The sequence below is a fragment of the Ahaetulla prasina genome, chromosome 12 (assembly GCF_028640845.1).
Source record: "Ahaetulla prasina isolate Xishuangbanna chromosome 12, ASM2864084v1, whole genome shotgun sequence".
Taxonomy (NCBI): Eukaryota; Metazoa; Chordata; class Lepidosauria; order Squamata; family Colubridae; genus Ahaetulla; species Ahaetulla prasina.
The window spans coordinates 30,397,167-30,420,048 of record NC_080550.1 but is presented as its reverse complement, the minus strand read 5'-3'; the positions used below and the strand labels follow the sequence as shown (position 1 = coordinate 30,420,048).

The following is a 22,882-nucleotide window of genomic DNA, read 5'->3' as shown; positions in this document are numbered from 1 at the left end:
GTGTGTGACCGTGTGCAAGGAGTCCCGGTCAAGGAAGGGGCGCAACTGGCGGATCAGGCAAACCTGATAAAATGCTCCCCTGGCGATGGCCGTCAGATGTTCTTCTAAAGACAGCCAATCATCCAGGAGAACGCCTAAGTTGCGCACCCTTCCCCTGGGGGCCAATACTTCACCCCCAACAGTCAGCGAAGGTGTAAGCTGACTGTACCGGGACGCCGGAACCCACAGCCACTCTGTCTTGGTGGGGTTGAGTTGGAGCCTGTTCCTCCCCATCCAGACCCGCACGGCTTCAAGACACCGGGCCATCACCTCGACCGCTTCATTGGGGTGGTTCGGGGTGGAAATGTACAGCTGAGTATCGTCAGCGTACAGATGATAATCCACCCCGAAACCACGGATAACCTCACCCAGCGGTTTCATGTAGATGTTGAACAGGAGAGGCGAGGCGAGAGAACCGACCCCTGAGGCACCCCAGAAATGAGACACCTATTGCATTCACTTTTGGTCGCCACGATGTAAAAAAGATGTTGAGATTCTGGAAAGAGTGCAGAGAAGAGCACCAAAGATGATTAGGGGACTGGAGGCTAAAACATATGAAGAATGGTTGCAGGAACTCGATATGTCTAGTTTAATAAAAAGAAGGACTAGGGGAGACATGATAGCACTGTTCCAATATCTCAGGGGCTGCCACAAAGCTCCTGAAGGCAGGACAAGAAGCAATGGGTGGAAACTAATCAAGGAGAGAAGCAACTTAGAACTAAGGAGAAATTTCCTGACAGTTAGAACAATCAATAAATGGAACAACTTGCCTGCAGAAGTTGTGAATGCTCCAACACTGGAAATTTTTAAGAAAATGTTGGATAGCCATTTGTCTGAAATGGTGTAGGGTTTCCTGCCTGGGCAGGGGGTTGGACTAGAAGATTTCCAAGGTCCCTTCTAACTCTGTTATTATGTTATGTTATGTCAAATTACACTTGGTTACTTAAATCAGCCACGTGGCATTTTCACATGGCAGGTCAATTACTAGTTCTCAAAACTTTCTATTAAAAATTATCCTGTTTCACTTTTGACAGCTCTTCTGCTTTGTTAGACCTTTCAAGACGGAGGAAGAGTTGTGCCCTAAAATTAATTACTTAGTACTTTGTCCCCGGTGATGCAATTTAGCATAAGTACACTGAATCGGGATTACGGACTAGACTGAAGGAGATTCAAGAGGGCAGTGAATAGTTTTCCAGCATAAATCCAGAAGTAGCTGATAAAATGTTGGCATTTATCATAATTAATTCTTTTAAAAAAAATTGTCATCTTATCTCACTTATTATTTGCAAATCCAGCTGTTTTCTCATACCGCACTGGTTCTTAAACGGGGGGGGGGGTAATTACAATTTAGGCATATCCAGGGGGTAATGGAACAATTTCTAATTGTTGGTTTATAAATCGAGGGTCTGTTTGGGACTTTTGCTGCTGAGACACTTGTGTAAAATAAGAGTGGTATTCTTGTGGGGGTAGCAACATTACAGGTAGTCCTTGACTTATGGTCACAACTGGACCAAAATTTTGATTGTAGCTCATTGACGTGATAAGTTGAGGCGTCCCATAACAGGACCTGATTTTTCAACTGATTTCTATGATGATTGTTAAGTGAATCCTGTGGTTGTTAAGGGAACCATGCAGTCATAAGTTTGCATATGTGCTCCGAATGGATGATAGTAATTCGTTCGTTCGTTCATTCATTCATTCATTCATTCATTCATTCATTCATTCATTCATTCATTTTATGTGCCACCCATCATCAGAGATGATTCTGGCCTGCTTACAAACATTAAAACCAGCACACACTAAAACGACAAATAACAACACTAACAAAGTTGTGTGAGAAACTGGCCAAAAAACATTGCAAATTGCAGTCATGTGATCACAGGAGGGAGCAATGAAAGGATTTACAACAGTCAGAAGTGCTTTACTAGCTCCAGCTGCCCTAACTTGGAACCATTGTTGAATGACCGGTCATAAATCAAGGACTGTGGTGGCGCAGTGGTTAGACTACAGTACTGCAGGTTACTTCAGCTGACTGCCGGCTGCCAGCAGTTTGGCAATTCGATCCTGACTGGTTCAAGGTTGACTCAGCCTTTCCTTCTTCCGAGGTTGGTAAAATGAGGACCCAGATTGTTGGGGGCAATAGGCTGACTCTGTAAACCACTTAGAGAGGGCTGGAAAGCATTATGAAGCTGTATAGAAGTCTTAAGTGCTATTGCTATATTCAAGATTGGGCAAAGAAATAATTGAGTCAAATAATTGAAGAAATATAGATAGTCCTCAACTTAACAACCACAACTGAGCTCAAAATTTCGGTTGCTAAGCGAGACATTTGTTAGGTGAATTTTGCCCCTTTCTTGCCATAATTGTGAATTGAATCCTTGCACTTGTTAAATTAGTAGCATGGTTGTTAAGTGAATCTGGCTTCCCTGTTGACTTGCATGTCAGAAGGTTGTAAAAGGGATCACTTGGACACTGCGACCACCATAAATCAGTTGCCAAGTGTCTGACTTTTGATCAGGTCACCATGGGGATGCTGCAGCGATCCCAAGTGTAAAAAATGATCATAAGTCATTTTGTCATGCCATTGTAACTTCGAACGGTCATTGAACAAACTGTTGTAAATCGAGGACTAGTTGAATTGTCATGCATGTTGGGAAGAAGCAAAACAGAGGCTTTGCAATGCAGTTGAGAATAAATGCCCATATTTTATGCTTTCCTTCCTGTCTCCTGGACTATTTCATTCCATCGCTCTCTCTCCCCCCTCTCCCTTTCTCCCTCCCTCCCTCCCTCTCCCTCTCTTTCTCTCTTTCTCTCTCTCCCCCTTTCTCTCTCTCTCTGTCTTCCTTTCTCACTCTCTCTCTCTCTCTCTCTCTCTCTCCCCCTCCCTCCCTCCCTCCCTCTGTGTGCCTGCGTGCATGTGTTCTCCTTTCTGAAGTGAGGAGGATATTCACACCTCACCCACATTCAGTCTCATTTCTTCCTTGGACATTCCGGGTTGGGTAATTCTTCCAGCAGCAGACAAAGTGACTGCCATTCAAGCTGTTCTCTCATTAACAATCTTGAGAATTTCTATTTGATCGTAAATTGATTTTCTTTTGTGAATAGGCAGGCAGGATTGAAAGAACATTAATTGCACCAGGGAAAAATAAAGTTGCATTCAGCCATCACAATATATATATGGAGCTGTACAGGGAAGCCGACAGAGAGGATTCCCAAAAGATCTATTTACAAGACCTGTTGGCTGTTGCTTTGGCTTCCAAAAACCAAAATCATTTGACAATCCTCTACATGCTTCTTGCTCTCCTCTCTCTTTGCAGGATTTGTTCGGAAAATCAGATCCATTTTTAGAGTTTTATAAACAGGGGGATGATGGGAAATGGATGCTGGTCCACAGGACAGAGGTAAGTCATTTATGGTGGGTGGGGACATTATATTGTAAGATGATCACCTTGTATTATTTCAGGTTTTTTTCAAATACTACAGGGAATCTTTGTCTTATGACCACAACTGTGCCCTAAATTTCTGTTGCTAAGACAGTTGTTAAGCGAGTTTTGCTCCATTTTATGACCTGTCTTGCCACTGTTGTCAAGTGAATCACTGCAGCTGTTAAATTAGTAACACCGTTGTGAAGAGAATCTGGCTTCCCCAATGATTTTCCTTGTCAGATGATCACATGATCCTGGGACACTGCAACTGTCGTAAATACATACCAGTTGCCAAGCTTTTGAATTTTGAGAACGTGACCACAGGGATTCTGCAACAGTTGCAAATGTGGAAAATGGCCATAAGTCCCGTTTTTTCAGAGCTATAGCAACTTCAAATGGTCACTAAACCAATAGTTGTAAGTTGAGGACTACTTGTACAGGATAAGCCAACTGCAAGAGCTTCACAATGAGACAGGAGAGCCCTTCAAAATATTCCAGTTATGATCAGCTGTTGCTATGATGTTTTCTAGATCGGGGTCTCCAACCTTGGTAACTTTAAGACTTATGGACTTCAACACCCAGAATTCCTCAGCCAGCTTTGCTGGCTGATGAATTCTGGGAGGTAAAGTCCCACAAGTCTTAAAGTTGCCAAGGTTGGAGACTCCTGTTCTAGAGATACACTCAGCAGAGTCCAAAACATTTGTGAAGAACGCCATCAATTTCTCTTCATTCTTCTGTGGGATGCAGAAGGTCCTTCCTGTTCATTTTTTGCTCATTATTTTCTCAAGGAAAGGATCTTTTTTAGAAAAAAAACCCTTCACAACTCTGGATGGAAGTGTTGTGGCTCCAGCCTCCGAACCTGGCCCCATGCCCGAAAGTGACTCTGAGAGTGAGGGGGAAGGGCCAGTAAGGCTTACCTCAGGAGCACTGATTCCTTTGGTCCGGCTCCAGGAGCCAGAACCAGGCCAGTCAGAGGACGAAATGAGGCCAACATCCCCTGATTCCTCCCTTCCTCAGGCTACGCCTACAGATGCAGCTGATAACCATATCAATCAAGCCTGGACCGATCCGCGCTTCAGAAGATTAGAGAGGTGGCGTCATCAAAGGAAAGGATATATAAAGAGTTTTGGGACTGCTTTCAGTTTTACGGGAAGCAAATTAGCTGAACCCTGTCTAAGTGAGCTGAAGTCTTAATCTGTTTGAACCTTTTGGCAGGCAGCTGCGTTTTCCTGGCCAGGACTGATAAGAGCCATGTATCCACTGGCTGAAGGCCAGCTTGTTACTCCAGAGTGAGGATGGAGACAGAACAGGAAGAGTCAAAATCTTGCCACGGTGGTGTCCTCAAACTGGAATTTAAAATAGATCAGCATTTCTCAACCTGAACGAATTTAACTTGAGTCAATTTCAAATTTCCAGATTTTCTAAGTCAGGAATTCTGGGAGTTGAAGTCCACTCATGTTAAATTTGCTAAGGTTTGAGAAACACTGAAATAGATGGTGATATAATAATTACTTCCCAAATACACACATGATGTAAAAAGGCCAATACCATGAATACCATTGTGGAGTACATAGAGGATGTGTGTGTAGGTCTATGTTTGCATTAAGTAGCAGGTTATTATCCTCCTCACCCAAACCTTATCTCCTAGAAGCCCAACAGCTGCCACTCTGTGGTTCACTATTATAAAGCATGAAGAAGAAAAAAAGAGCAGCACAAAACAAAAAATAGTTTTAAAAAGCCCCAAGAATGCTTACCTCTTCCCACCCTTCAAATTTAAAATCTAGTGACTCCGTCCAGTGGAACATAGAATAATAAGATTGGAAAGGACCTTGGAGGTCTTCTAGTCCAGCCCCTTGCTCGAGCAGGAGACGTTATACCATTTCAGACAAATGGTTGTCCAATCTCTTCTTGAAAACCTGCAGTAATGGAGCACCCACAAGTTCTGGAGGCAAACTGTTCAATTGATTAATTGTTCTCACTGACAGGAATTTTCTCCTTAGTTCTAGCTTACTTCTCTCCTTGATTAGTTTCCATCCGTTGCTTCTTGTCCTGCCTTTGGGTGCTTTGGAGAATAGGTTGATCTCCCTCTTCTCTGTGACAGCCCCACCTCAATATTGGAAGACTGTTATTATGTCATCCCTACTCCTTCTCTTCATTAGACTAGATCAGGGGTGTCAAACTCAAGGCTCAGGGTTTGGATCCAGCCCGCGGGGTACTTAGATCTGGCCCGTGGGGCCACCTGGAAACAGTGAAGGACTGGCCCGCGGTGCCTTTGCCAGTGAAAACGGGCTCCCGAGCTCCGTTTTCGGCTGCCACAGCTTCCTGCAACCTTCTGCCAGTGACAGGAGTGACATCAAGGTGGCCACGCTCACCCTGGCCACGTCTCCTGCCCTCCCCGAGATCAAACACAACCCTGATGCGGCCCTCAATAAAATCAAGTTTGACACCCCTGGACTAGACAGACTCAGTTCCTGCAGCCGCTACAGCAAGCAGAACTCCGAATGAGGATTTTGTTTATTGACAGGAAATTTCTCCTTAGTTCTAAATTGAATCTCTCTTTGATCAGTTTCCATCCATTGTTCCTTGTCTGGCCTTCTGGTGCTTTGGAAAATAGGTTGCCCCTTTGCACATTTATGCATTGGGACATCTGCTCTGAGTCTTCTTTTGATGTCTTTTGAAATATCTGTTGACAGCAGGAAAGGAACACTGTTTTCATGCAGTTGAGGGAGGTTTGGCTCAGTCCACAGGGTGCTTCACTCAAAGGATGAGGCCTGTTTTCATTTGCTCTAGAAAACAAGATGTGTATGAAAGCAGCAATCCTGCAAGGAACAGAGCCTTTACCTCAGCAGATACAGGGACACAGTGGTGGAATTCCAATTTTTTTACTACCGGCTCTGTGGGTGTGGCATGGTGGGCGTGGCTTGATGGGCATGGCAGGGAAAGGATACTGCAAAATCCCCATTCCCTTCCCACTCCTGGGGGAAGGATATTGCAAAATCTCCATTCCCTCCCCACTCTGGGGCCAGCCAGAAGTGGTATTTACCGGTTCTCCAAACTACTCAAAATTTCTGCTACCGGTTCTCCACAACCGGTCAGAACCTGCTGAACAGCACCCCTGTAGTGACATCCAGCTAAAGTTAGCCACTATTCAGAAGTCAGGACTTGCATCCAAGAGACCAGACTTGGAGAATCAAAGTGCTTTTGTTAAGAAATAGCACACCTATGATCCCCAGGGCTTTCTGTTTCCCAACCTCTGGTGCACATGGAGCAGTTTTAAGTTGTTTTTAGCATGGCTCCTAACAAATCCCCTAAGGGAACCATACATATATGTGCACATTAGAGTGGGTATTCAGCAGGTTCTGACCAGTTGTGGAGAACCGGTAGCAAAAATTTTGAGTAGTTCGGAAAACTGGTAAATACCACCTCTGATTGGCCCTGCCCCCATCTATTCTCTGCCTCCTGAGTCCCAGTTGATTGGGAGGAAATGGGGATTTTGCAGTAACCTTCCCCTGGAGTGGGGTGGGAATGGAGATTTTATAGCATCCTTCCCTTGCCACGCCCACCAAGCCATGTCACACCCACCAAGCCATGGCCACAGAGCCAGTAGTAAAAACTTTTGAATCCCACCACTGGAGCACATCCATCCTGGTTATCTAGATTAAAAAAAAAATCACAAAGCAGGACTCCAGAATTGAGAAAAAACTTTTTATTAAGAAACCACCAGTAAACTATAATAATATTTGCATGACATTGAGTGAAATGGTTTAGATTAAAGAATAGAAGGCTTAAAGCAGGGGTGGGGGCAACCTTGGCGACCTTAAGATGTGTAGACTTCAACTCACGGCTGGCTGGGGAATTCTTGGTGTTGAAGTCCACAGGACTTAAGGTCGCTGAGGCTGGACACCCTGGCTTAAAGGCAGGCATGATGACAGTCTTCTGATACATAAAGGGAGGTCATAAGAAAGAAGATGTGGATTTAGTCTCCAGAACTCCAGAGGATAAGAGAAGAACCACTTAACAGAGTGAGATCCAAATTTGAAATGAGGAATTTAGAGTAGAGTAGAACAGAACAGAACAGAACAACAGAGTTGGAAGGGACCTTGCAATCCCCTGCTTAGGCAGGAAACCCTAAACCATTTCATACAAATGGTTGTCCAATCTCTTCTTTAAAACTTCCAGTGTTGGAGCATCCACAACTTCTGGAGGAAAGTTGTTCCACTGATTAATTGTTCTGTCAGGAAATTCCTCCTTAGTTCTATGTTGCTTCTCTCCTTGATTAGTTTCCACCCATTTCTTCTTATCCTACCCTCAGATGCTTTGTAGAACAGCTTGACTTCCTCTTCTTTGTGGCAGCTCCTGAGATATTGGAACACTGCTATCATGTCACCCCTTAGTCCTTCTTTTCATTAACCTAGACACACCCAATTCCAGCAACCATTCTTTATATGTTTTAGCCTCCAGTCCCCTAATCATCTTTGATTATTTCCTGAGTGGATGCTCCTAAGCAGTGGAAGAACCTACCTCCTGACCTCATGTAAGGTCTTCAAGAATAACCAGGCAGCCAATTATCCAGGATCTTGACAATTCCTGCATTCAGCAGCGGGTTGGAGTAGAAGACCTGAAAAGTCCCTTCCGAGCCTAGGATTCTATGAACTTTAGAGAATGTGAACATTTTACAAGTCTTGGGTAGGACAGGAGCATCCAACCTTGACAACTTTAAGACTTGTATACTTCAACTTCCAAGAATTCCCCAGCCAATCCAGAAGTCTTAAGGTTGGACACCCCTGGAGTAGTACTTCCTAACAGACATTAGCAATAGCAATAGCACTCAGACGTATATACTGCTTCATAGTGATTTACAATCCCCTCTAACTGGTTTACAGAGCCAGCATCTTGCCCGCAACAATTTGGGTCCTCATTTTATCCACCTTGGAAGGATCAACCTTGAGCCTGCTGAGATTCAGAGTGCTGAATTGTAGGCAGGCAGCAGTCAGCAAACATAGCCTGCAGTACTGCACTCTAACCACTGCACCACCATATATTATTGCCAACAGAGAGTTATTGGTCTGAGGCCTCTTGTGTCTGTTGCAACCCCTGAGAGATGTTGTGTGTCTACATTTTGGACTCTAACAACGCTGAAGGGATCCAACATTAGGCACAAGGTCCAGAGATAGCGGTCCTTTTTTTTTTTTTGCTTTGATTTAAGGCAAAGTCTTTAGCTCTTCCCAGGGGCGTGCTGCTGGGGGTTTGCAGGGGTTCGGAGAACCTCTAGCTGAGATTTTGTGCAGTTCGGAGAACCCCCAAATCCCACTACTGGCTGGCCCTGCCCACCCTGCCCTGCCCCTCCCTGTAGTCCCCACACAGCCCATTTTGGTTGCAGGTAAGTGCAGGGCATGCACGGAGGGTGAAAAACCAGCCTACTGGAAGTTCAGGAAGGCCAGAAATGGGCCTGTTTCTGGGCTCCCAGAAGCCTGAAGAAAACCTCTGGAGCCCGGGGAGGGCAAAAAGCTCCCCCCCCCGGCGTGGTGCAGGAGGCCGACTAGGCTACACCTACCATGGCCACGCCCACCCAGCAACTGGTCAAAGAACCCCTTGCTAAAAGTTTTGAAGCCCACCCCTGGCTATTCCCTAAAGTTTCCTGAGTAATCTGAAATAATCTGCATCTCTCTTTTGATTATGGCATTGTTGTGCAAAAGATATTTGTCTGATGAAATTCTTCCCCCCAGCTCTGCTTTCAGGAATTTAGAAAATACTGGATGGAATGCATTACAAATGGTACAAAAAAACCCCAAAACCGCCAGCAATGGTTTAAGCTGCATCGTAGAGGTATAGTTTGTAAATCGGGGGAAGGAACAGTGCTTGATCTGGGCAGACACTACCCCAAGGACTTTGTCTGGCAGAGCTTGTGTTGAGCTTGATGAGGGCAGAGATCTGAGCGAAGAGACATTGCCCAATTTTTAAGTACTTTGCTTTAGGTAACGGCTGCTGAGATAAAGATTCAGGAATCCATGATATGTACAGATAGCTGCAAGCTTTTTATGTACTCTTCAGACTAGACTAAGGTTGCCAGAATTATGAATGCTAATGCTATATCATTAGAAGATTACAATAACAGAATTGGAGATTGGACAACCATTGGTCTGAAATGGTATAGGGCAGTGATTGTGAATCTTTGAAACAGGAACGCGCGCCAGAGCACACGTGAAGACCAGCTGGCCAATGTGCATATGTGCGCCGGAAACTGGAAGAGCAGCGGGCAACAGTGTCCATGCCCACAGAGAGGTCTCTGGGTGCCACCTCTGGCCCCCTTGCCATAGGTTCGCCATCACAGATATAAGGTTTCCTGCCTGAGCAGGGGGTTGGACTAGAAGACCTCCAAGGTCCCTTCTAACTCTGAATGGAAGCAAGTCTGAATGTGCTCCCCCCACTTCCCTTTTTTATCTTCTCAAGAATTAGGAGAGGAGTTAAGACTGACCTGCTTTCTCAAATTACATTTCTGCCCTGACTGGGATTTCTTTAATCTGTTTCCTTGGCTGCAGCTCTTCCTCCTGTTCTTCAGGGTTATTCCAACTGCCCATTATCAGTAAAATAGCCCAAGAAAATGAGGATATTATTGGTTCTGAAGAAAAGAATTCCGGTGGCTGGAATTCTTGTAACTTTTCTTCTCGGTCCATCTTGCTAAACGGATCCTTGTCCATATTTTACTGGGCAGCAGCCTTCTCTGCAAGAGGATGAGTTTCAGTGCTGGTATTCAGCCGGTTTTAGTTCAGTTTGGGCAAACTGGTAGCGGCGGCTGCAGGAGGCTCCATCCACCCACCTGGATGCCATTTTTCCACGTTTTTGATGCTCTGCGCATGCGTGGAAGGCCCTGTGCATACACGTGCACACTCACATTTGCAAACTGGTAGCGAAGGTAAGTGAATACCACTCCTGGTGTGGTTGAATGAGGAAAGTTGCAGAACTTCTGATTTATGTACAATCACAGAGTGGAATGCGTAAAAAATATATAACTGCTCCCAGCCCTGGTCCAGATATTGTCATAGCATTGATATTAATACAATATTAAGAGTCAGTTTTGCCAGTGGTTAAGACACCAGTTAGAAAGTAGAAGACCACGAGTTCAAGTCCTGCCTTAGCTCTGAAAACCAGCTGGGTGTCTTTGAGAGAGTCACTCTCTCTCAGCCGAACCTACCTTACAGGGTTGTTGTTGTGGGGAAAAATAAATAGGAGGAGGAAAATGTGTTGGATATGTTTGCTGCCTTGAGTTATTTGTAAAAATAATAAAGAGGGATATAAATAAATATCATCTGAAGTTTTTCTTATCTTGCTGGCTTTTTCTTCCCATTGCAGGTAATTAAATACACGCTAGATCCTGTATGGAAGCCATTCACGGTGCCTTTGATCTCTCTATGTGATGGGGATACAGAAAAGCAGATCAAGGTATTGTCTGTCCTCTTCATCTTCTTCCATTTCAGATCCATTACCTCCACTGTGGCTGAGAGATAACATTTTCGTTAGAATATCCTACCCCAACCTGGTATACTCTTCTCTGTTGAATTCCAACTCGAAAGCTCTCAGGCTTTGTAGTCTCCACTCATGCTGGCTGGGGAATTCTGGGTGTTGAAATCCACAAGGCTTAAATTTACCAAGGTTGGACACCCCTGGTCTAGGCAATGAGAAAACATCTTAATGCATATTACCTGAAGATCTTAAACTATGATTTGTAGAACGAAAAATAATACATAGAATGTATTGGATGTGAACACGTTGGTATAGAAAAGATTATTTCATGAGACATTCACTGAAATTAATCCATCAACTTTTGACTGTTAATTGGGTACTTGGTAATAGGTCTATGGAGATTCTCAAGTCATGGGTGACTTGAAAAAGCACCTTTGGGTACCGGGCAATAATGTGTTTCCCGGAAAATAAGACCCAACCGGAAAATAAGTCCTAGCATGATTTTTCGTAATATAAGCCCTACGGTAAAAATAAACCCCAGTTAAGATTGTCAGCCAGACAGATGCATTTAGTACTGTATTTTCCCCAGATAAGGCCTAATCGGAAAATAAGCCCTAATGCAGGGCTGTCAAACTCAAGGCCTGGGAGCTGGATTTGGCCTGCAAGGTTCTTAAATCTGGCCCCTGGGGCCGGCTTGGAAATATCAAAGGACCAGCCCGCAGTGCCTTTGCTGGCCAAAACAGGCCACATGCACCCCCTGCCACGGCCCATTTCAGCCTCCCTGGCCTCCAGCAGCACTCGGCCAGCACAGGGGTCTGTGTTGCTGGCCGAGTGTTGCTGGAGGCCAGGGAAGCCAATAATGAGGCATGGGGGCACGTGTGGCTCCGCTGCCGCCCGTTTTGGCTGGTAAAGTGCTGCAGGAGGCATCCGTCCCATCTCCTCTCTTCCCGCCAGCCCACAGAGAACTACAATGCTGATCCGGCCCTCGAAGAAATCTAGTTTGACACCCCTGCCCTAATGAGTCTTTCGGAGCAAAAATCATTATAAGACCCGGTCTTATTTTTGGGGAAAGATAGTAGTTGTCCTACCTCTGGGAGAAATGAGCACTTTCATGGATTTCTTCTCTTCCATAAGTAGGGTGAACTTTTTAAATTTGGAGGGCTCCTTTTTTGGGGACTTCAGTAAATGGATGAAAATCCTGATCATTCCTCTGCTTCTTCTGCCAGATTGTGTGCTATGACTACGACAATGATGGAGGACATGATTTCATCGGGGAGTTCCAGACTTCTGTTGACACGATGTGCAAAGATGGCTCTGTGGTATGCTTTGAAGGACATTTGTGGATGTGAATATGAGCTTTGTCATTCACTACCCTAGTCTGAAGAAGTTTGAACTTCCTGTTTTACATCATGGTGGCCATGATACCTTTCCATTTTATTTATTTAGTTCTCTTTTTTTAGTGTTCTTGATTAGCCCATAGGCCTTATCAACATACAGAATAAAACATAAAAACATTAGTAAAAGTGAAATACAAGAGACAGATTAAATGAAAAGAAGAAAATAAGGAATATAATATCATGTTTCTGAGTCACCTCTACAGTATAACTTGATCAGACTTACATACAGGTGGTCCTTGACTTACAACAGTTCATTTAGAGGTTGTTACAACAGAACTGAAAAAAGTGACTTATGACTGTTTTTCACACGACCATTGCGGCATCCCCATGGTGACATGATGAAAATTCAGATGCTTGGCAACTGACTCATATTTATGATGGTCTCTGTGTCCTGGGGTGATGGGATCCCCTTTTGCTACCTTCAGACAAGTCAAATCAATGGGGAAACCAGATTCACTCAACTTCATAACTAACCTAACAACTGTGCCAAGAAAGGTTGTAAAACAAGGCAAAACTCACTTTAACCATTGCCTTGCCTAGAAATGGAGATGTGGGGGTCCATTGGGGTCATAAATCAAGGCTCCATTGGGGTCATAAATTGAGGATCTATAGGTAGATCTCATCTGAATTGTTTTATCCAAATAAAGGGCTCTGTTATATGTGATTTTTGAGTTCTGACTGTAGATGAAATGCATTGTTTCAATATAAAAGTCCCAATAGTTTGTTCAGCTAATGTGTGATTCAGAGATACCAGTCTTAGTTTAATGAGTGGAATTGAATTAAAAAGCCCCTTATGTGTTTCTTTCTTTTTTTTTTCTTTTCATAAAAAAGTTTTATTTTTACAATCATGTCAAACAACTCATTCAATGTACAGTTATATACAATTAGTCGGGCTTGCCCAGTCACCACCCCCCTTTTTAACACTCTTTCCTCTTCTACCTTCTTTTACTTTCCAGACCTTCCTCTCCTTCTCTTATCTACATCCTCTCCTCCCTCCACCCTACACCTTCCTTCTCCCTCTTCTACCCGTCTTCCTTCCTCTTCTCCTCTTTCCTACCTCCTACTCTCTCTTTTCTCCCTCCCCACCGTTCTAAAATGGTAACTAGGCAGACCCGGCCCTACATTAATTATATTTATACATCTTCAATAATCCCTGTACATTAATCATCACTCCATCTCTAGCCTCAACCCCCCAATTCCCCTCCCCCTTACCCCCCACCCCGACTTCCCAGAACAAAATGCAGGGTATCAAAACTAACAATCATAATCTAAAATAATTCCTAAATTATAATCTCTAGTCTCTCCACACTTAATCACACTCTCAATTCCCCTCTCCTTCAGAAATATATCTAATACAAAATATTTCCTAAATTTACTCATATGCTATTCGATATTTTTTTATCTGATACTTATTTTGAATATAATCAATCCACATTTTCCATTCTAAAATATATTTTTCTTGTGTATAGTCTTTCAAGTAAGCAGAGATTTTTGCCATTTCTGCCAGATTTGATACTTTGAGTGTCCATTCTTCAATTGTAGGTAATTCTTCTTTCTTCCAATATTGAGCAATCAAAAGTCTTGCGGCTGTTATTAAGTTCAAAATCAATTTAGTCTCTATAGCTGTACAATCCATAATTATTCCTAGTAGAAAGAACTGCGGGGTAAACTTAATCTTCTTTTCAAAATATTCTGCATAATCCACCATACTTTAATCCAAAATGCTTTAACTTTTTTACAAGTCCACCATATATGGTAATAAGTGGCATCTTCACAATCGCATCTCCCACAATTAGCCTGTACATTAGGGTACATACATGACACCTTGTTGGGGTCTAAATGCCATCTATAAAACATCTTATAAAAATTTTCTCTCATATTTTGCGCTTGTGTAAATTTAACATTCCTCACCCAAATTCTTTCCCAAGTTTCCAACATTATTGGTTGCTGAAAATTTTGTGCCCACTTAATCATACAATCCTTAACCAATTCAGTCTCTGAGTCTATTTCTACTAATACATTATACAACCTCTTAATATGCTGTTGGCCTTGATCTCTCATTTGTTTTAACAAATTATCCTCAGTTTGCTTAACACCTATTTTTTGATCTAATTTCCATCTAGCTTGTAATTGTCCATATTGGAACCATGTATAATTTTTCCCTTCTTCCCCCATCTTTTCTCTGGATTTTAATTGTAATTCCCCCTTTTCCATACAAAGAAGTTCTTTATAGGTAACTACCTCCATCTTTTGATATATATTTATATTTTCTATCATGTGTCTCGGGATTGCCCATATTGGAATCTTTCCATCTAATTTATATTGATATTTCCTCCAAACCCTCAATAATGCATTTCTAATTATATTATTTTTAAATATTTTATCTACTTTCTTATCATATAATAAATAGGCATGCCACCCATATAACAAACCATAACCTTCTATATTCAAAACTCTTTCCTCAGTTAAATTAATCCAATCAGTAATTAATGATAAGACAACTGCTTCATAATACAATTTTAAGTTAGGCATTTTAAGACCACCCCCCTTTCCCTTGTATCCTGCATTATTTTTAATTTTATTCTTGGTTTTTTGCCCATCCATACAAATTTATTAATCCCCTTTTGCCATTCCTGTAATTTAATATCATTCTTAAGCACCGGTATCATTTGAAACAAAAATAAAAACCTGGGCAAAACATTCATTTTTATAGCCGCTATTCTTCCCAACAAAGATAGTTGTAACTTCTTCCAACTCTCCATTTCTTTCCATACCTTCTGCCACAATACCTCATAATTATTTTTGTATAATTTAACATTTGAAGCTGTAATATATATTCCTAAATATTTAACCTTTTTAACAATTTCAAAACCTGTAGTTCTTTCTAACTCTTCTTTTTGTTGTATATTCATATTTTTAGTTATCATCTTTGTCTTTTGCTGATTCACCTTAAATCCAGATACTTTGCCATACTGACCAATTATATCTTTTAAACCAGTAGCTGAGTATATTGGTTGAGATACAGTAACAACCAAGTCATCTGCAAAAGCTCTTAATCTGTAATCTTGATGTTTAACTCTAATTCCCTTTATTCGATCGGAACCACGTATTTTATTCAGAATAATTTCTAAAGTTAAAATAAAAAGTAATGGGGACAAGGGACATCCCTGTCTCGTCCCTTTCCCAATTTTAAAAGTTTCTGTTAACCCACCATTTACTATTATTTGTGCTGTTTGCTTCTGATATATTGCTTTAATTGCATGGATAAAATAATCCTCAAATTGCATTTTTTCTATTACTTTAAACAAAAACTGCCAATCCAATCTATCAAAAGCTTTTTCAGCATCCAAAAAAAGGAATGCCACTGAGATTTGGTTGTTTCGTTCCAAATATTCAAGTAAATTTACGATTTGCCTCACATTATATCTCATCTGCCTACCCTTAATAAATCCTGACTGATCATTATGAATTATTTGATTCATCACTGGCATTAATCTATTAGCAAGTATCTTGGTAAATATCTTGTAATCCGTATTTGAATGTGATATAGGCCTATAATTCTCTGCTTTAATACCATCTCGATCTTCCTTCGGTATTAACGAAATAAAGGCTGTCCTCCATGAAGGGGGAACATCTCCCATTTGAATTTTATTAAATAACTCTTTAAGTGGTTCAACCCTCTCATTTTGTAAATTTTTATAATAAACAGCTGTTAAACCATCTGTACCTGGTGCTTTACCGATTTTAAGTTGCTTAATTGCTAACAAAATTTCCTCTGAAGTAATTAATTGGTTCAGTTCTTCTCTTTGATTTTCTGTAAGCTCACAAATATTTTGTTGTTGTAAATATCTTTCTATCTCTGTATCATCAATCATATCCCTAGTATATAACTTACTATAATACTCTAAAAATGCTTTTTTAATGAAGTTCTTTTGATAAACTTCCTTACCCCTATATTCTATTTTATCAATCGTTCGTGATTTCTGTTTTTTCCTTATTAAATAGGCAAGCCATCTTCCTGGCTTATTGGCATTATTAAACGTATTATGTTTTACATATTGTAAATTAATTGCTACTTGATCTGCCATCAACATATTAAACTGACCTCTTAATATATTTATTGATTCTTTTATTTTACTATTTCCTGGGCTATTTATCAATAATTGTTCTTTCTTTTTAATTTCCTCTTCCAGTTCCTTTTTCTTTTTCTGCAATTTATTTTTGTATTTAATATTCATTTGTATAAGATTTCCTCTCATATAAGCCTTGCTAGAGTCCCAAATCATCTCTATAGATGTCTCTTTTTTCATATTCATAATAAAAAATTCTTTTATTTGCTTTTTACATTCATTTACATTTTGTTCATATTTAAACAAATTCTCATTCAACCTCCATGATCTCCTAGCCTCCTTTTCCAGATCAAATTCAATCCAAACCGGACTATGATCAGATAGAGTTCTTGAACAAATCTTAGTCTTCTTCACTCTAGAATACAAATCATTAGTAATCAAAATAAATCAATCCTCAAAAATGATTGGTGCCTGTCAGAAAAGAAGGTAAAATCCCTCTCTTCTGTATTATGTTCTCTCCAAATATCTCTTAATTCCAAGTCCTCCATCATTTCAAAAAAAGCCTTTGGTAATTTACCGCTTGATATCTTCCTTAAACTTTTTTGTCTTTTGAGTATCCAACACACCATTCCAATCACCCATTAATATATATGATTTATAATCCCAAAATACTATTCTTTTATGTAAAACTTGAAAAATTTTCTTGTTGTTGATTCGGAGCATAAACTCCTATTAATAATGTCTTCTTTCCCTCCAACAAAAGTTCAATAGCAATGTATCTTCCTTGCTTATCCACCTCAATTAATTTTGCTGATATATCCTTCTTTATATATATAACTAAACCATTTTTTTTTCCAAAGAGGAGGCAACAAAATGTACTCCCAGTTTTGAGTTTATCAAATATTTCTGGTCTAAAGATCTAATATGTGTTTCTTGTAAACAGGTAATGTCATTTTTAAATTGTTTCAAATAGTGAAATACTTTCCTTCTCTTCTGTGGTGAATTCAAACCATTAACATTCCAAGATAATAGTTTAATTGCCATTATCGGCCAAAGGAAACTTTTGGAACACTAGCCGCAGATCACATTTTGCTTTAGGCCTTGCTCCTCCCACTGTTTCCGTTGTAGTAGTTGCCAGTTGTTGTTGTGCCTTCATCTCTTGTTCCTTGCGTTTAGCAGCAGCTCTTGTCAGCCTTTGTTCTTTTGAGTCTGAACCCGTCGTAGGTATTTCCAACACTTGTAATAAATCTTCTTCCATCACAATCTGTTCTTGTACCTGCTTCACTTCTCTTTCCTTCACTTCAGTCTCCCTTCTTCTAGCTTCCAATGGAGGAAGACTTCCAACTTTTAATGCCTCAACATAAAATTCTCTTGCTTTTCCAACTGTATTGAGACGATGTACTTTCCCTGCATAATATACTATTATACCAGTTGGAATATCCCATCTATATTCAATCTGACGTTTTTTAAGTTCATTCACCAGGAAGGCAAATTCCTTCCTAGCCCTTAACATTTTTGGTGGAATTTCCTTTAATATTAAAATATCTTGACCAGCAACCTGAATCTTCTCCCCCTTATATGAGGCTTGCAAAATCTGATTTCTCACTGTTCTATTTGTAAAATAAATAACAACATCCCTTGGCAACTTTTTTTGCCTTGCTATCCAAGAATTCACACGATATATTTTATCAATTTGATAAGCCACATCTGCTGGACGGGCTGCTAATATCTCAGCAAATACTTCAGAAAAAATTTCCCTTAAATTCTCTTCTTTATTTTCTTTCAAACCATGGATTCTTAGAGCAAATTCCATATTTCTATATTGTATCAAAACTATTTCATCATCTGTTTTTTCCATTTTACTTTGAAATTCATCCATTTTATTTTCTAATTTTGAATTATGTTGCTTAATTTCTTCAACTTCCTCTTCTAATAAAATCACATTTGTTGCCAAACTTTGTACTGCAATTACAAATCCTTCTTTAACTTCTTTATTTCCCACTTGAATTTCTAATATCTGCTCTTTCATTTCAGACATCTCATCAGTTATTACTTTAAATTTTTCTTGCATAAAGTCTTTTAAGTTCTCTTGTACCGCCTCTAAGTTCAATGTTCTAGTCTCTGCTGTATGAGCTGGAGAGGCACCAGCTGATGAAATTCCAGAGCCCTTTGTTACAGTAGACTTTAACTGTTTGGCTGCCATCTTCTATAAAATTATTTATTTATTTATTTCCAACTTAATATTCACTTTAAATCTTCTTAACCTCTGAGAAACACAGTCTTTTAAAGCAATATTTAAAAATCTCCCCTAGATTCTATCAGCAGGCAGCAAAGAGTTAAAGAGTTAAAGTAGCAAATAACATGCAATTTACCAGCAGCCCATGGCAAGGACTAAAAGTATCACTTTCGCTTTCCACTCGTTAGCTTGTTAACAATTCGCCTCCATTTTCTTGCTATTTTCAAACTTGTTACAAAGTAACGGGGAATTGGCTTGGCTACTTGCATAAAGTTCTCCCACTTTCGTTCTGTCCGGTATAATCCTTTATTGTCCAAAATAAATCTCGGCGTTTGGTCGTGGTGATTGGTTCCGCCAAAGCAGAAAAATCCTCGGATCTGGAGCACTTCGGGTTGCTGGAGGGAATTTAACCCTTCAAACCCCTTTTTTCTCAGGGGCTTTAGGGAAGTTCTACCTCTGCCCTCAGCTCACCACTTCTTCTACTCCCAAAGAAGGGGTTTTTCGAACCACTGGACAGCAGATTTAAGCTGTCCTAGCGATTCCACATAATCCAGAGGTTGGTGATCATAAAGATCACCGCCATCACCTATGGTGCCAAACAGGAAGTCCTATGTGTTTCTTTCTTGATGTGTCTGTAAGAGAGAAAAAAACCAGCACCTCCTGATTATTTCTTCTGAACTCAATTTCCCAAAAATCAATCTTTTTCAACTTCAATTCTCCTTCATTCGTTGTTTTGATTTGAGCTGGTTTGTTCATTATCAAGTGTTTGTGGTGACCCTTGTTAGCAAACATCTCATCTTCTGCCAGACTGAGTTTTGCCCAATTAAATCTCTCTCCTGATCTCCACTGATGGATGATGAAAGTTTGTCTTGCTGGCTTGCTCCTACAGTTGATGGTGTTGGGTTTAGGAATTTGCATTGCAGCCTGATATATTATTTTGCTTCTCCCAATTATTTGTGGCTAGAGTTCGAATTAAGTAGAGTACAAATGACAGGGAATAACTTCATAAGGTGGGGGTGACGGTTGTGAACGGAACTGTAAACACTTTGTATTTTATAAGACACTAGCTGATAACCCGCCGTTGCCCGGGTATTAATGTATCCCAATCCTTACAGGCTTTTAAAAGTATACGTACAGTATACACATTCTAAAGTAAAATCATACACAAAATCACTATAGGTCTTTGGGTCCCCACCCACTGTCCATCCAGCTGCCCATGCCCACCGGTAACCACCATCTGGTGCCTGGCGGCGTGGGGGCTGTGGATGGCTGGCCACTGCAGTAACTGCTTGGGCCAACACCCATCTGGCGGCAATGGTCCTCCTCGCCATCCAGAATGGCCCAGTGGGTGGCACATGGCCACTGTGGAAGGCCGCCAGGACTGATCAGCTGGGTGCACAGCTGCTATGTTCACCTGGAGGGGTGTTAGGGGTGTCTTATCCCCACAGTATTTGTTTCCAGAGAGTAAGTCATCTGTGTACCAAATTTGGTTGAAATTGCTCGAAGCATTCCAGAGTTATGCTGGAACATATATACACACAGAAAGCCATTTTTATATATATAGAAGGTAAAACTATCGCAAAATGGGATCACATGACCCTGGGACACTCCAACCGTCATAAATATGAGTCAGTTGCCAAGTGCCCAAATTTTGATCATGTGACTATGGAGGTGCGGCAACTCCTCAAAATAACAATGGTCTTGCCTTGACCCTTAGTAGGTCACATTCTTGTCAGCAAGTTGCATGGAATAAAGTTGCAGTGCTTTTGAACTCTGTCCTGGCTCCTGGTTTCTTGTGCTGACAGCTACCAAGGAATTTAGAACATAGAATATAGAATAACAGAGTTGGAAGGGACCTTGTGGGTCTTCTAGTCCAACCCCCTGCCCAAGTTGGGGACCTTATGCCAGGCAAATGGCTGTCCAGTCTCTTCTTAAAAGCCTCCAGTGATGGAGCACCCACAACTTCTGAAGACAAGCCATTCCACTGTTGCTTGTTCTCATTGTTAGGAAATTTCTCCTTGGTTCTAGGTTGCTTCTCTCATTGATTAGTTTCCATTCATTTTTTCTTGTCTTGCCTTCTGGTGCTTTGAAAAATAGTTTGACACCCCCCCCTTCTTTGTGGCAGCCCCTCAAATACTGAAATACTGCTTCATGTCACCACAAGTCCTTCTTTTCACCATGCTAGACATACACATATATCCAACTTCTGCAACCGTTCTTCACATGTTTTAGCTTTCCTAATCATCTTTGTTGTTCTTTTCTGCACTCAAGAGTCTCAGCATCTATTTTGTAATATGGTGACCAAAACTGGATGCAGCATTCCAAGTGCGATCTTCCTGAGGCTTTATAAAGTGGTATTAATACTTCACACAATCTTGTTTCTATCCCTCTGTTAATGCAACCTGACTTTTTTGGAGGCAGTGGTGAACTACCTCTGAAAAACCTTGCCCAGTAAACTACAGGGATTTGTCCAAGTAGTTTCCAAGAATGAGACACGATTTGAATGAAAGAGGAGACAAAAAAAATCCACCTGTAACTTCCTATGGGAGCTCTCCAAAGTTCTGATTATGTTTCACTGGGCCATAGCTCAAATTCTCCCTTTGTTTTGAATGTCTTGGTTCTTTGAGGATCTTGGTTAAGACAGGCAATGTGAGTTTGCATAAGCTAGTATTCCAGAATATCAGAGGGCTCTTCTGGAGCATGGTGAAGGTTCTGGACCAGAACTAGGGAGATCAGTGTTTTAGATTGTCCTCAGCTATGGAAGGATTTGGGAGTTTGGGGCCAGACCTTCCATCTCAGTTCAAGAGGATGGGGTAATGTTTAAAGTACTGGACTAGGAGAATTCTAGTCCCCATCAACTAAGGCAGGATTGGAGAACCATGGCTCTTTTATGACTTGTGGACTTCCAGCTACCAGAATTCAACTCCCAGAGCATAGCTGGCTCAGGAATTGTGGGAGATAAAGTCCACAAGTCATAAAAGTTGTGGTTCCCCAACCCTGAACCAAGGAAGTCCCAGCTATGGAAGGTTGAAACAGTCATTCATTCTTAGCTCAGCCTACCTCACAGGGCTATTGCAAGAAAATATTGGGGGGAGGAAGCGCTATCTCTACCACCTTGGAGAGACAAGGTATACATTCAATAACTGAATGAAATAAACAGATCGGAGGTTATTGGTAAATAGCCAGCTTCTAACCTACTGTGTTAAATTCATGAATTGGAAGCTAATGGAGAATTCCACAATCTCACAATTTAGGTCATTTAAAAAAACATAATTTCTTTATTGCTCCAAGATTGAAAGAAAACGCTCTCTAAATTGTGAGGCAAGTTCAGTCCTTTTGTAGGAACATCAAGCATCAGCAGATTTCTTGTTTAAATGACCATTTGCAGTTATTACTTCAAAGCTCTTTGGAGGCTAGAAACGGCAATTTAATTTTGTCTTCTAGGCTGCTATTTATTTATGCCTTTCTCAATCCTAGCTTGTGCTTCTGCGTAAGGAGCTTAAAAATAAAATGGATATCTGCATTTGTTTACCTAGTGAGTAATCACATCCTTCCTCATTTCAACTTGAAGCCCCACTGCGTTCATCTGCTGCTTCTACGTTGGTTTCTGTCTGGAACTGACGGCTTCTATACGTAGTTGCTGGCTGTAAATAGCTCAGGTAGATGTTCAACCCATCTCAAAACACTGGGAAACCTTAGGGATGCTACATGGCCTGGCACAATGCTCTGGACTGAAGCCAACACACATTTCTTGCCAGCGCCTGCCCAGAGCTAACTTGAAGGGTTGCATCCAGAGGTGTGTGGATAAGAAGGTGTAGCAGGGGAAACAGATCTATTGAGGGGAAGACCAGGGGGGTGGGGTGTCAGGTGAGATCTTGAGTGTGATGGATGTAGTCTGGATACCCAGGAGGGAGGGACTGCATTTCAGAAGGCAAAGAGGCAGTGAAGGGTAGATACAGGTAGCTCTTGACTTCCAACCGCAATTGAGCCCAAAATTTATGTTGCTACGTGAAACATACTTGAGTTTTGCTCCGTTTTACAACATTTCCTGACACAGTTGTTAAGTGAATCACTGCAGTTATTAAGTTAGTAACATGGTTATTAAGGGAATCTGGCTTTCCCATTGACTTTGCCTGTCAGAAGGTTGCAAAAGGGGATCATATGATCAGGGGTGGGCTCCTGGGGGTTTGGCAGGGTTCGGGCGATCCTCTAGCCAAGGATCGCTGTGATTCAGAGAACCCCCAAATGCCACCC

At 41.3% G+C, this 22,882-nt stretch overlaps 1 protein-coding gene across 8 annotated transcripts in view; it reads left to right on the top strand.

The window, feature by feature from the left end:
- The window catches only part of CPNE2 (copine 2), a 223,973-nt gene that overhangs the window by 120,091 nt on the left and 81,000 nt on the right, over positions 1 to 22,882 (top strand). For 6 of the 8 annotated variants that reach the window (XM_058155648.1, XM_058155647.1, XM_058155645.1 and 3 more), the window contains 3 exons: positions 3,357 to 3,440; positions 10,815 to 10,904; positions 12,152 to 12,244. The exons of 1 other annotated variant lie outside the window; for it this stretch is intronic. In XM_058155648.1, coding sequence (XP_058011631.1) covers positions 3,357 to 3,440; positions 10,815 to 10,904; positions 12,152 to 12,244 — 267 coding nt within the window. The remainder of the gene's footprint in view (positions 1 to 3,356; positions 3,441 to 10,814; positions 10,905 to 12,151; positions 12,245 to 22,882) is intronic. One more of the 8 variants, XM_058155646.1, reaches the window with a different exon arrangement.